This window comes from Mandrillus leucophaeus, unplaced genomic scaffold (genome assembly GCF_000951045.1).
Source record: "Mandrillus leucophaeus isolate KB7577 unplaced genomic scaffold, Mleu.le_1.0 Scaffold187, whole genome shotgun sequence".
Lineage (NCBI taxonomy): Eukaryota > Metazoa > Chordata > Mammalia > Primates > Cercopithecidae > Mandrillus > Mandrillus leucophaeus.
In genome coordinates this window covers 416249-429443 of record NW_012101887.1, presented here as the reverse complement: position 1 = coordinate 429443, position 13195 = coordinate 416249, and the positions used below count along the sequence as shown (strand labels likewise).

The 13195-nt window shown below is 34.1% G+C and overlaps 1 protein-coding gene across 5 annotated transcripts in view; it reads right to left on the bottom strand.

Moving 5' to 3' along the window:
* Positions 1 to 335: 335 nt before the first annotated feature.
* The window catches only part of RASA1 (RAS p21 protein activator (GTPase activating protein) 1), a 121684-nt gene continuing 108824 nt past the window's right edge, over positions 336 to 13195 (bottom strand). For 3 of the 5 annotated variants that reach the window (XM_011978003.1, XM_011978001.1, XM_011977999.1), the window contains 7 exons: positions 12353 to 12468; positions 11606 to 11692; positions 8286 to 8353; positions 6718 to 6806; positions 5226 to 5303; positions 2672 to 2806; positions 343 to 1444 (listed from right to left, as the gene is read on the bottom strand). In XM_011978003.1, the coding sequence (XP_011833393.1) occupies positions 1361 to 1444; positions 2672 to 2806; positions 5226 to 5303; positions 6718 to 6806; positions 8286 to 8353; positions 11606 to 11692; positions 12353 to 12468 (657 nt within the window). In that variant the 3' untranslated portion in view covers positions 343 to 1360. Of the gene's footprint in view, positions 1445 to 2671; positions 2807 to 5225; positions 5304 to 6717; positions 6807 to 8285; positions 8354 to 11605; positions 11693 to 12352; positions 12469 to 13195 lie in introns of all 5 variants that reach the window. The other 2 variants (XM_011977998.1, XM_011978002.1) reach the window with 1 other exon arrangement.

Here is a 13195-nt window from a genome sequence, read left to right as displayed (position 1 = left end):
GTATTTTATACATTAGAGGAATAGCATAAAGTGTTGCTCTTGGAATCTAGGCCTTTCCTTACTGTAAGAACACCTCCTTGGGTTCCTGTCTCACCCACTTTTATTACCAATGTCATTCTGCCACATATGTTCCATATGTCATACCTGCCCTGCACAATTATGAGATGGAAGGAATTGTTGCATATATAGAATCCTTTTCAAAAGAGGCCATTAGCAAAAATACTGATCTAAAGCTTCAGCTTCTCCCTGGGCCTTGCTCTGGTGCTAAGGTTTAAACTGCCCCTGAAGGAGGAAGAAAATAAATTAAATGCTTAGCTCTATTTAGACAGAAGTAATCAATTATGCAAGATATCCCTTGGTTTTATTTTAACTTAACCTTTGTGAATACTTCACAAAAATACACATACAGAAGTAAATAAAACTATACAGTTGAACTAAATGTCCAGCAGATACAACAAGTAGTCAGAAGTTCAAAGATGGATAAGTTAGGCAGCTGATGAGGTTTGTCTGCATAATCAAAGGGGTAGGGTAGCACAAATAATGAACAAATAACTTTTAACATTCTAGTTAACATAAAAGAAACTGGTAGTCTATGAAATGAAGGGGTAACATGCATTGATCAATACAACAACCAATAATATTTACTGAATTCAAACTATTTACTGTTGTAAACATTTAACAAAGCATTATGAGATCTAAATACAGTCTTTGACAATTTCAACAAAATAAGTAGTATGTTTAAAAAATAAAGCTGATGAGCAATAGATCATTCTATATATTTTCTTTCAACAGTTCCAGCAAGAGAAATAGCACAGTATTTTTTAAAAGTATACAGCAAAGATTGTTCCTATTATAATGACAAACTCTGGAAACTGTAAATACAAATAATCATTGAACAGTCAAATGGTCATATTCCTAATCAGGAAGTAGTTACAGTAAGAACAGTCTGCAATCCAGTTATACACAATTGTCAATAAGAGAATGTGTCAGTTGATTTCATAGTTCTTTCTCTAAGAGACAGCAAAACTTTGGCAACTGGGTGTACTGAAAATATATTTTCAAAGTTCAAGATACAGTCATAGCATTTTGTTTTGTGAAAGGTGATCTGTACACCAAGGCTCAGAGGTTGTTAAAGATTGATTCCATGTGGAAATAGTGCAAATATCCTGCACAGATAGCTTACAAGGTTGCTGGCATAGTTATGCACTAGCAGAATCTTGGATTTTGTTTGCATAGCTCACACATCATTGGAATGTGGAAAAGTGTGCTATTTTTTGGCAAGAGCAAAGGAGATATTATACTGAAGTGAATTACCATGTTGGGCATGATGAATCCATGCAGAACACTGGGGCGAAGGCTGCTACCTGACATCATTGGTTTTTGTATACTGGTTTTGTTTTTGTTGAAGCAGTTCTGTTATAGCCAGAAGCTTTTTCAGTACGTGCTAGACAGAGGAAAAATGGTATGAAAATAAATGAAAGCTCGGTCAGCAATTTCAGGATGGGAACCTGGATTTGAAAAAAGCCATATCAAAGCAAAGGGATGCATAAAATATTAGCACAATTCCACTCAAAACATAAGTTTCTATTATTCAGTCATTGGCTGAGTATTTCTGGTCATAACTAAGAGAATTTTTATATATGGTGAACAGAAATTTGTGTTTGGCATGCTCCTGTTTTTTAGGCCAGAACTATCACTATCACATTTTGCCAGAAGCAGTTTACCTCTCTTTAAAGGTCTTTTAATTTAATATTTAAGGCAAGTCATATTATTAGTTTTGAAAGCTGGGGGGTGGGGGGCTGGGAGGAACAGGACTTGAGGATTCTAGAATCTCAGATTGTAGAGAACTCAGTCACCAAATTCAATGCTTTAATCCCTTCTACAAAATCCCTGCCAAATGGTTAGCCAGTGCGGTGACAGCATTCACTATCTCCTGAAACTACATTAGAAACTAGTCAAAACTGTCCCTGTGGTCACTTCTTCTCAGTGGCCCTTATGTCAGCTGAGGACATTGAAAATGTAACCCATTTTGTTTTGTATCTCCAGTATCTTAATTGACCTGGTGTTAAGTCTCTTTGAATACATCCTAATCTGTATCTGTTTGGTGCAGATGGCAGATAGAAGTCTATCAATGTAGTCTACTGTTTCTCAAAAGTGTAGGCCATGGTTCACTTGCATCAGAATCCCTATAAATTCCTGTAAGAGTTTGCTAGATATGCAGCTTTCAAGGCCACACTTCAGAATCTCTGGATGTGAATTTGACAAACATCCCAAATAATAATCATTTGTTTCACAATTTGAGAATCACTTTGGCCATGCACTGTATCTGTATGTGACAGAGAAGAGACAGAAACTGAAAGAAAAAAAAAATCAATACTGACTTACTAGCCATTTTCACATACGTCGCCAAAGTATGTTAACAGTTACACTGCTTTCCAGTAGAATTAAGATGCAGACTCAAGAGCAAAACCTGATGTTTTTCAGTATTAAATGTACATCATTTTAGTCTGGGCCCGTTATTTCTGTCTGCTGAGATCTTTTGTTAATATGATGCAGAGTCTCAAAAATTTAATGTAACAAGAAAAAATGTTAACCAGAATTCAGTTATTTATTACCTCTCAAAGTGTTATCCTTGAAACATCATTGTTAATGAAGGCTGGCGAAAGCCTACCTGCTGTGCACCACGCTCATTACTGAGCGTTCGAAGTTCATCTGAATGAGCCACACAAATCTCATGCAGTGCTGCCAAATCACGGGACAGGTCCGTTCTAGAATGTTCTGTAGTGTCCGGAAGTTCAGGTACGTTCTTTAAGGGAATTGTAAAATTGCATTTAGAAATACAAATCTTTTTTTTTTTTTTTTAATTTTTTGAGACAGAGTTTCGCTCTTGTTGCCCAGGCTGGAGTGTGATGGCATGATCTCGGCTCACTGCAACCTCCGCCTCCCGGGTTCAAGCGATTCTCCTGCCTCAGCCTCCCAAATAGCTAGGATTACAGGTGCCTGCCACCATGCCCGGCTAATTTTTTGTTAGAAATACAAATCTTTATAGTCTCATGTGAAAATATTCTAATTGAGTATATTAGATAATTTTTTTAAATTCTCAAATTTCTTAAAATTCTGAAGATTCTTACTGAAATATAAAATTCAGCATTAATGATGGTAAAATATAGACTCTGTAACCTTTGTATTCACATGAAAGCCAGAGTCTATTTTTTCCCATAGCATGACAGATGTGGTACAATATTATTGTTATTCTAAAAATAAGGGTCAGGGGATGTGGCTTCCTAACAATTAGCTTTATATCTGAAATATAGAGCATATGCCAAATAGTGTAGGTTAACTGCTAATCTGGATTAAATGCAGCCTATACTTAAAATTCCTAGATGAAATTTCATTATTAAGCTCCTGTAGTTTGCCTAAGTTGATATGCATATAAGTAGGAACTGCACTATGAAAATGCAGTGAGAACATGTCAAATTAGACATTATCTGTGGACTGTATTCAGAATATGTGCTAATGTGTGGGAATAATCAGTGTTAATTATGGTACTTTCAGATAAGGTTCATAAAGTAACTTAGTCACTATAATTAAAGTTTATAGTATAGGTTGAATATCACCCAAAATGCTTGGGACTAGAAGTGTTTCAGATTTTGGAATATATGCAGTATACTTGCCAGTTGAGCATCTCAAATCCAAAAATCCAGAATTGGAAATTTTCCAAATAGCATTTCCTGTTGGTACCCAACAAGTTTTGGATTTTTTTAGCATTTCAGATTAGGGATACTCAACCTGTACTTTATTATCAACACTAAATGGCAGTGTTCTTTTAAGCCTTGGAATAACATTTAACAAAGGCTTGGATTACCAGTAAAATGGTGACAGTATTTGCTTTACACTGCTAAAAACTGCAAAACAATGTTTTCTATGGGGTAGAGAAACACGGTTATACAGGATATATTCATTCAGTGATTAAAGGATTATAGCAATGAAAGACACTATATTTGCCTTCAGAGAACTGACTCTAGTAGAAAGGATTTTAGAAAAAGTAATCATAGCAACACAGAGTTTATATATCACAGATATGCAGGGGATGCTTAGGAGGTAAAACAAAAGTTACTTTATTCACGTTTGGGGCTCAGCAAAAGCTTCCTGAAGGAGATAATAATTGAAGTGGGTCTTCAAAAATAAATTTGGCTTATACAGATGGTATACAGATGGTAAAGAAATATAATAGTATTATATTTGGATTCTAAGCAGTATGAAATCCTAGATTGTGTGGCATAATTTCTCACACAGTTCCTTAAACATAGTAAAAATGTTTTCCAATGATCAACTATATCCCAGTTCACATACAGAAGCATGATGGACTTTTAGCTTGTCAATTTCACTATATAGAGCTATGCCATAATTTTTCATACACTAAACTAGTGACTCATAGGCATTCCTGATTTGTTTGCCACAAATTGTGGTGGTCTTTTTAACTGAACCTGAATATATTAAGACAGAACATGGACACCTCAATCTCCAATCCTAGCACTCCCTAATGCCATGCCTTATACCTGGCTCTATTCACATGTACATGTACCTTGCTGGTTTCCCTATATATGAACTGAATTATTAAGTTTAGTTGAAAACTGACTCAGTACCTGAAAATCTGTACAATCATGAAAATTTAACTCTTAAAGGCAGGGTCCTAGAAATTATAAAATACCCTCATTCATAATTTTGTAATCAATCACATTTTATTAACAAGGCCCAAATGAGGCATAGATATTCACACTGAATGAAGTGTAACACCAAATCCATGTCTTTTATTCCTAGAAAAGAAGACTTTTCAGTCTATTATTTAACCTGGTCAGAACTGTGTCATCGTCTTGCTTCAAGCCCCACATAGTAGCAGCAAAGTAAAAAAGCTAAGGAGGCAACAAAATGTCATGGCAGTCAGATGTGATAGCTTTAAAAGGATATGAAAAACAAGACGGACCCTAAAAAATGATGGAAGTAGTCTAAAAGCCACAATAATGTATGCTTTGGTTTAAGAATAAATAGTTTTAATTACAAACAAAAATGCTGTTTTTTGTTTAGGAAGGCAGACAAAAATTTGCAGGCTTTTTGTCTTTTTAGTTTTGGATAGAAAAATCTTTCTAAAGATTGCTGCTTAAATGGGTTAACTCAGCTATGCCAACTCTAAGTCTTTAAAAAGTACCTAAAAACTATATACATACCCCAAGTTCATCTAAAAACATGATCATACGATGTTTGTTGCTTTTGATGAATGGATTGACACCTTCCATGTAGGGCTCCTGAAAAATAGAATGCTTATATTATATGCAGCGGAAACAAACCACTGTTTGACCTATTAGGTTGGTGCAAAAGTAATTACAGTTAACAGCAAAACCTGCAGTTACTTTCGCACCAAATTAATATAGCAAAACCCATACATGTAGCAATACTTCTTATAAATCAGGTGTAGCAGCAGCAACACATTCACAAGAATTAATTAAATCATATAATGACAGTATTTTCCTTCTAGTATATAAGCAAATGGCTATACTGAGGAGTATGGGCATTTTTAATGAAAGAAAATTCTGAACCCAAGCACAAATCATAACACGCAGACTGGCAGATACAAATTGCTTATATATAAAATCACTCAAACATGGCCCCAAATCATAGGTTCGAATCCAGCAGAGATTACAGGGAATTAAAATACAATATAATGAAGACTGCAATAGGAAAACATCTTATTTGTAACCTGCTTCAAGATTCAGATGAATTCAAAACCTAGGCCATACATGTTTACTGCTCATCATACTAAAATCCTGACTACTTAAAACTATGCTATAAATAGGGAAAAGGTTAAGATTAACACACTCGTAAAAATCAATAAGAAAATGAGACAAGGACCTCAACAGGCAATTCCAAAGATAGAGACAATGAAAGTCTCTCTAACAGTAATAAAACAATGAAATACAAAATATTCTGCCTATCAAATTGGCAGAAAAGAAAAAAGTATAGTACCCACTGAGTTTTGGCAAGGCTGTGAGGAGCAACAAAAGAATTTTAAGTTGCTGACAGGAAATCTTGTAATACATAGCAAAGCCTAAAACATGTATTAGTAATTTTACTCCTAAGTTCAGCTAATAATTGAACAAGTATGAAAGGAAATGTATGTAAGGATATATGTTACAACAATAACAGGGACAAATTGGAAGCCATCTAAATATCCATTATTAAGAATAATGAAAGAGTTATCTATTTCCACATATGGCAGGAAGTCTGTCACGTATTAGGTGACAAAAGCAGGAGGCATGATATGATACCAACTTAATATTAGTCGTTATCCTTAGATAGTACAGTTACATGTAGGTGTCAAAAAAAAAACAAAAAACGAGTTAATATTTACAGTGAAGGTTTACTGTGAAATAAAATTAGTGAATTTTTGTATTAAAATGTACTCATTTATTATTTTTATGTTAAAAGTGGGAGAATTTGAGTACACTGGACCTTGAAAAATTTGTTTTCTATAATGGCTAAAGTGGTGTTTTTTAAAATTCCACTATTAAAATGTAAAATTTAAACAAGATGCTTTAAACACAAACATACCAACAAAATAATCTTTCATTGCTAAAAACTTCACTTAAGCCAAATTTTATCGTTTTATCATGTCAAACTTGCAGTCATAAATTACATTTTAAAGTATCAAAATGTTTTTACCTTAGCTCCAAATTCCACAAGATTTGCTAAGTTCTGCACAGATTTAGCCACTAATATTAGTGTTCTTGCAGCAATAGGAGATGGGGAATCTGGAAGAGAATTGGGCACAGCTAATGACACCAACTCCAACAGCATTTTCAGTTAAACCATTATAAATTTAGCACTTTAACATTTCTTTACTGTTACACTACTACCCATTCTTCCATTCAGAACTCAGAATGTTTTCTGAAAAATGTTTTTTGAAAAATTTGTGATCTGTATAATTCAAAAGAACTTGAGTTAAAAGAGGAAAACTGAATATGCTTATCAGTGCTTCTAGGCTTGTGAAAAGGGTACTACAAAACGCAGCAATTTCCAATGGTTGATACTATTTCAGAGGACCTCAAAGCTTTACCTTTACCACTAAAAAAGACTGTCACTCTCACATGTTTTGTGACAGTTCACAAAGCTAGTTTCAGCCTACTCAGGTTAGCAATCTGAGCAATTCCCTGCTCCCAACATTATCTGCAATCCAAATAATTCACTTAAAGCGCAAGAAGCAAAATAAAATCTAGGACCTCTGCTTTATTTTGAGGAGAAAAACATGAAATTTAATAAACTTTTAAAATATTTTAAAGGTAAATCAGGAGGCATTTCCCTGTAGAACACAGATAAGTAGGATGTAAATGACAAGTATTGGTGTCTATTAAATATAAGTTCTGGAACTTAATTATTTAACAGTAAAATCCCATAGATAATCTACCTGACTGCCTAGTTTTAGATAGTGGTGTCTGAGGCAAACATTCAGATAAATTTCTCCAAAAGAATTTCAAACCCTTAATCTTAATGGATTTGTAGATTTAACCACTTTAGTAGCAATAAAAGATAATTACAGAGACGCAAAACATTTTTAATACAATTTTGAGCTTCAGATTATTAAGGTAAAAATTCTGGTTCCTACTGTTTATAATGGTTCATTATTACATTCAAAGTCACAAATATCCCTGTTATGCTTTCTTTGAAAGAAGTGTGTAACACCTGAAAGTCATCTCAAAATGGGTATATGGGTTTACTGAAGTTTAAAATGGCCAATTTACACTATATAACTGGTGACTTTAAAAATCTCTAATGGGAGGAACCAGGACTGCTTTCTTCATGCGTACGCACAGAATACTATTCTAACTGTAGATACCATTTAATTTGATCTTGAAGATCCAGCTGGCAGCAGTCTAGCAATGGGCTAAGCAAAGCTCTTCCCAACTTGAAAAAGCCAAGTTGCAGACTACAAGAAGTTATTTATTATAAAGGTTTTAGACACAATAGGGTCAGAAAAAAAGGTGGAATGTGTGTAATCATGCCATCTCAGATTAGATATGAGATGGAAGAAAAGAAACAAAAAGAAAAAAGCCGAAGAAGCACAAGGAAGGAAGGGTGCTTTGGAATACTTTATATATGCCAGGGCTAGAATTAGATAATCAAAAAAAAAAAAAAAAACTAGATTTACTTTATTTTAAGAGTATTCTTACCTAACAGTGTGAAACTGTTAATTGTAATTTTTTGAATTTTGAAATTTATCAAAAGCTGATTACCTGAGATGATATTGAACATCCGTGGATTCAGGATGGCAGGACAGATGAGTCGAAGAAAAACAAAACCACTGAATGGGAGGGAAATTTTTTTTTTTTTTTTTTAGAAAACACATACATAATGTGTTACATTAAAACAATACATATAAAACAGAATTTTTAGTACTCATAGAACCATAAACTTCACTCTAAACCAATAAAAGGAAGCCCAGACACAGAAAACTTTTAAGAAAACAGTAAGCCAAAGCATCATATTTTAAGAATATATATATATATATCTGCTTCCTGAATGTATTACTCACTTTTCCCAATTTAGAATTTGGATTAACTTTGGGAAAATGTTGTTCATCCGTAGTATTTACTGTCTTGCTTACTATTTATTATTCCAGGCCTAGTGGTCATATGATACTTAAAGTAGTATCCTCAGGAACCCTAAGAATTTCTGAAATACCACAGGAGTATAAAAACTTTTTATATTATATAAGCATAATTCTGTACAATTTCAGAATTTCACACATCCTCATTTCTTAATTTATTTAAACAAAACAGCCTTAAGTTGGCTGCATTGATTTTGTTGATGATTCATATAAAAATAATAATCCATTGCACTAGAGAAAAGGTGACTTATTGATAAATGAAAATGTCTATAATAGAACACTGAAAAGGTTTTTTTTTTTTCTTTCTTTTTCTTTGAGATAGGGTTTTGTTCTGTCACCGAGGCTTGAGTACAGTGGCCCGCAATCACAGCTCACTGCAACCTTGAACTGCTGGGATCAAACAATTCTCTTGCCTCAGGCTCAGAGTAGTTAAGACTACAGGTGCGTATCACCATACCTGGCTAATTTTTTTTTTTTAATTATTTTTGTAGAGAACAGAGTCTCAACACGGTGCCCAGGACAATTTCAAATTCCTGGTCTCAAGCAATCCTCCTGTCTTGGTCTAAACGTGTTGAGATTACAGGCTTGAGCCACCATGCCCAGCCTGGAAAACTTTTAAGGCAAGACATCAGGAATTCTAAAGTTTTAAAAAGTTGTCAAATTACAAAACAATAGCAAAAGCAAAAATTATACTAACAGCTGTCATACATGATTTTATCTGCTGATTTTATTTTGGGACAATGTCAGTGTGAAAATGAAGCTTGCATAGATACTCTTATTATGCCTCCTTTAGTCACTGGTCGGGAGGATATGTTGTCATGTAGATAATTTCTCTCTAATTTCCTTTTAAGAAGAATCCACACTAATAACCTCTTACTTGTCCCATGTAAAGACAAGCATTATTCCTAAAATAATGAATTATGCAATTCCTTCTACAGATTGATAGACATAATCTATGTAAAGACAAGCATTATTCCCAAAATAATGAGTTACGCAATTCCTTCTAGACATTAATAGGCACAATCTCTGTTCTCTAATTAGAGTGGGTTACCCAATTTCTCAGCATTTACCTTTGAACATGTATCTGTTTGCTAATTTTTGGACTCTTAGAAAGTAGTTACTTCTCAAACAGCATTTATAGGAATTGTAATATATTGGCTGGGCATGGTGGCTCATGCCTGTAATCCAACACTTTGGGAGGCCAAGGTGGGTATATTACCTGAGGCCAGGAGTTCAAGACTAGCCTGGCCAACATGGTCTAACCCCATCTCTACTAAAAATACAAAAATAGCCAGGTGTGGTGCTGCATGCCTGTAATCCTAGCTACTTGGGTGGGTGAAGCATGAAAATCACTTGAACCTGGGAGGCGGGGGTCACAGAAAGCTGAAATCACACCACTGTACTCCAGCCTGGGCAACAGAGCGATACCCTGTCTCAAAAAAATAACAATTAAGCCTTTAATTTTGGACTTCTCAAATTTAAAGAATATTGTGTAAACTTTACTTGAAAATATTGTCATAATTATACACAGTAGGTCTATGAGCCTGAAACATAACCTTGGCAAAAATGCCCTAAAACACCCTCTTGCATCAGTTTACAATTTCCTGCTGTGTTTGCTTAACAATTATACTTGTTTGAAACTTACAAATTTATAGAACAGTTTTAATTTACATCTCACACATAACTCTGCTAGAATATAATTCTTTTCTATTCCTCCCAATCACCATTAATGCCAACAAAAACTGAATCTGTAGTACTTAAATATTATGTCATATCATAACCAAGAGAAATTTTATCTGCCCCCCAAAAAAAGAAATAGAAGACCCTTGACAAAATTTAGGTTGGAGGCAGGATTAACACACATTTTCAAAACAAACTGTAATAATGGTGTTAATGGTTGTCTAATTATTTTAAATATAGCATGGCATGACTATGTATATTCTAAATAACAAATTATATTATTAGAAAACTGCTGTATTCCATGATGCTTTTGCATTAAATTTCCATTTGCCTGGAATTAGTTGGGGTATTGGTTGGAGTATGCTTAACAAAAGCAAAAGCCTACAAATAAGACTTAAGGATATCAGATTGGATCTTAGAAAGTTACCTTTAGTTGTGCCTTAGCCACCAGCTTTCTATATAACCTTAGTTCAACAACTTAACCTCTCCAGACAGATCTGCTTCTTCATTGGAAAGTAAGTTAGAATAATGATAATTAAGTAACCTTATATAAGCTCCCAAATTCCATGGTTTGCCAAAACAGTTCTTCCTATAGAATAATGATAATGAAGTCCCTTTATATAAGCTCCCAAATTCCATGGTTTGCCAAAACAGTTCTTCCTATAGAATAATGATAATGAAGTCCCTTTATATAAGCTCCCAAATTCCATGGTTTGCCAAAACAGTTCTTCCTATAGAATAATGACAATGAAGTCCCTTTATATAAGCTCCCAAATTCCATGGTTTGCCAAAACAGTTCTTCCTAATTATGGTAGAATGAGCAGACCGAAACACAGCTTCAGCACCACATGTTCTGGTTCCAGATTAGCTCAGAGTCACAGATTGTAATAAACCAATTAATATCTAAATCAGTCAGTTACTGCTCTTCTCTTTTAGTGCCAATCAATGTGTGTGTGTATGTATGAAGAATATTATATGAAGTTAGCTACAGATTTTGGTTGTATAACTTTTAACCTCATCCTGTAAGGGTTTAAAAATCCCTAATACTTGACTATAAATGAATGTTCATGTTTTTAGAAAATGCAAACGGTAGCTAAATCTCATAGTAACTTTAAGTTTAGGAGCCATTTGGACTTAGAAAATATGCAACAGGGCTTTGACATAAAAGTCAAAGAAAAACGTTGAATTGTATATTGTTGTTCTTCAATTTTTCACAATTATCCATCTTTCAGTTTGTGATTTAACAAATGAATTGATGAGCCTTACCTAACAACTCTTGTTCTCATGGTGGTATTTGTAGGCCACTTATGCTGAACAGATTTCTGTAAACACCCATAAATATATCTCAGTGTCCTGCCAAAATAACACAATCATCTCAACACAGAAAGCAAGTGAAACTACTGATCTCCTAGCAGCCGAAAGCTTAATTTACCCAAATATACCACAGTTTAATAAAACTGGCCTTCTCCCCAAAAAAAGTATTTTGCCACAGGTAATGAGACATTTAGAAGGAGTAAGGAAAATTTTATCGACTAAGTTTATCATCATCAATTTATTCAGTCAACTTCCTGACATTTACTTTCGGATACAGAGAACTAACCAGCTGCAAACTCTGGGGAGAAAGATTTAGACTTAGGTTAACTTCTACCTAAACAAGTGAGTTCACTAATACTGGAGGCCTAAAAGCATATTAACAGAGTGATTAATCTATCAAGTATAGACTAAATGGATAGACAAGATATCTTTTACAATCTCAAATCTGAAACTATAAACTTCTATTCACTCCCCAAGCTACTATACAAACCAGACATATTGGCTTGTACAAAAACAATGGGTGGTTTTATTAAGACAGTTATTTTCTTTAAATATAATTCATCTTATAAAGATTAACCATGACTTTTTCAGAGTATAATAATATTAGGACAACAGAAAAGCTTTCACGTGTTTTAGAAATAGAAACTTCTCAAGACATAGATACACAATTTCTTGTCAAATGAAAATTTCACCACTTACGGTGGAAGTATTTCTGAAGCCATGAATATTTTCTCCACAAGCTCTGAAAGTATGTTCAATAGGTGTGCTAAATTAGTGTTCACATCTTCATTTTTTTCTAACTTTGATGGACTTAACTAAAAGAAGGAATAAATCAATAGAAATGCATTGTTGGCAATGACAAATGCAAATGAATTGAGGAAAACAAGTAGTTGTAGTTTTCAAGGTTCTCTATTTTTCAGTATCTCTGTGTGTACTGATCTTTTTTCTTTGTATAAATGGGAGTTTTTAAGTAGTTTGCTCTATGGAACTCCTTCTGGTAGGTTTCTTACCATTTATTCCCAATTACCCAACTGAAAAGCAAACAGTGGTTAGTCAATTCTATTTATTTGAGGGTAAAAAAAGCTGATGAAAAGCCCTTTCTGAATGAGGCTTATTTAATGGCTAATAAAAATATCAAATGTCTTAGGCAGAATCACAAACCTTTCTCAGAACTTCTCCTGTAACCCTTCTGATCTAGTGTCAGCAGAGTACATTTATCTATAGAAGTCCGAATTCCCCAGCCTATCTCTAAAGTCCAGAGACTCCCTACCTACCTGCTGCACTTCTGTGTCATCCTTACGCTGGGCCAACTATGGCATTACTCCAGATTTCCAAAATTAAATCACTAATTTCTTCCCTTCAGGTTATTAGTACGAATTGACACCTTCGTGCAGGATTAACATTTGCTAGGTCCCACTGTCCACTGTCGAAAACAATTCCTTAAACTGATTTTTGTATCAGATCTAAAATATATATTTCTTTGTAGCTGCTTTACCATTAAAATGAGAGAATATATGTGTGAGATTCCACTTACTGTCTTAA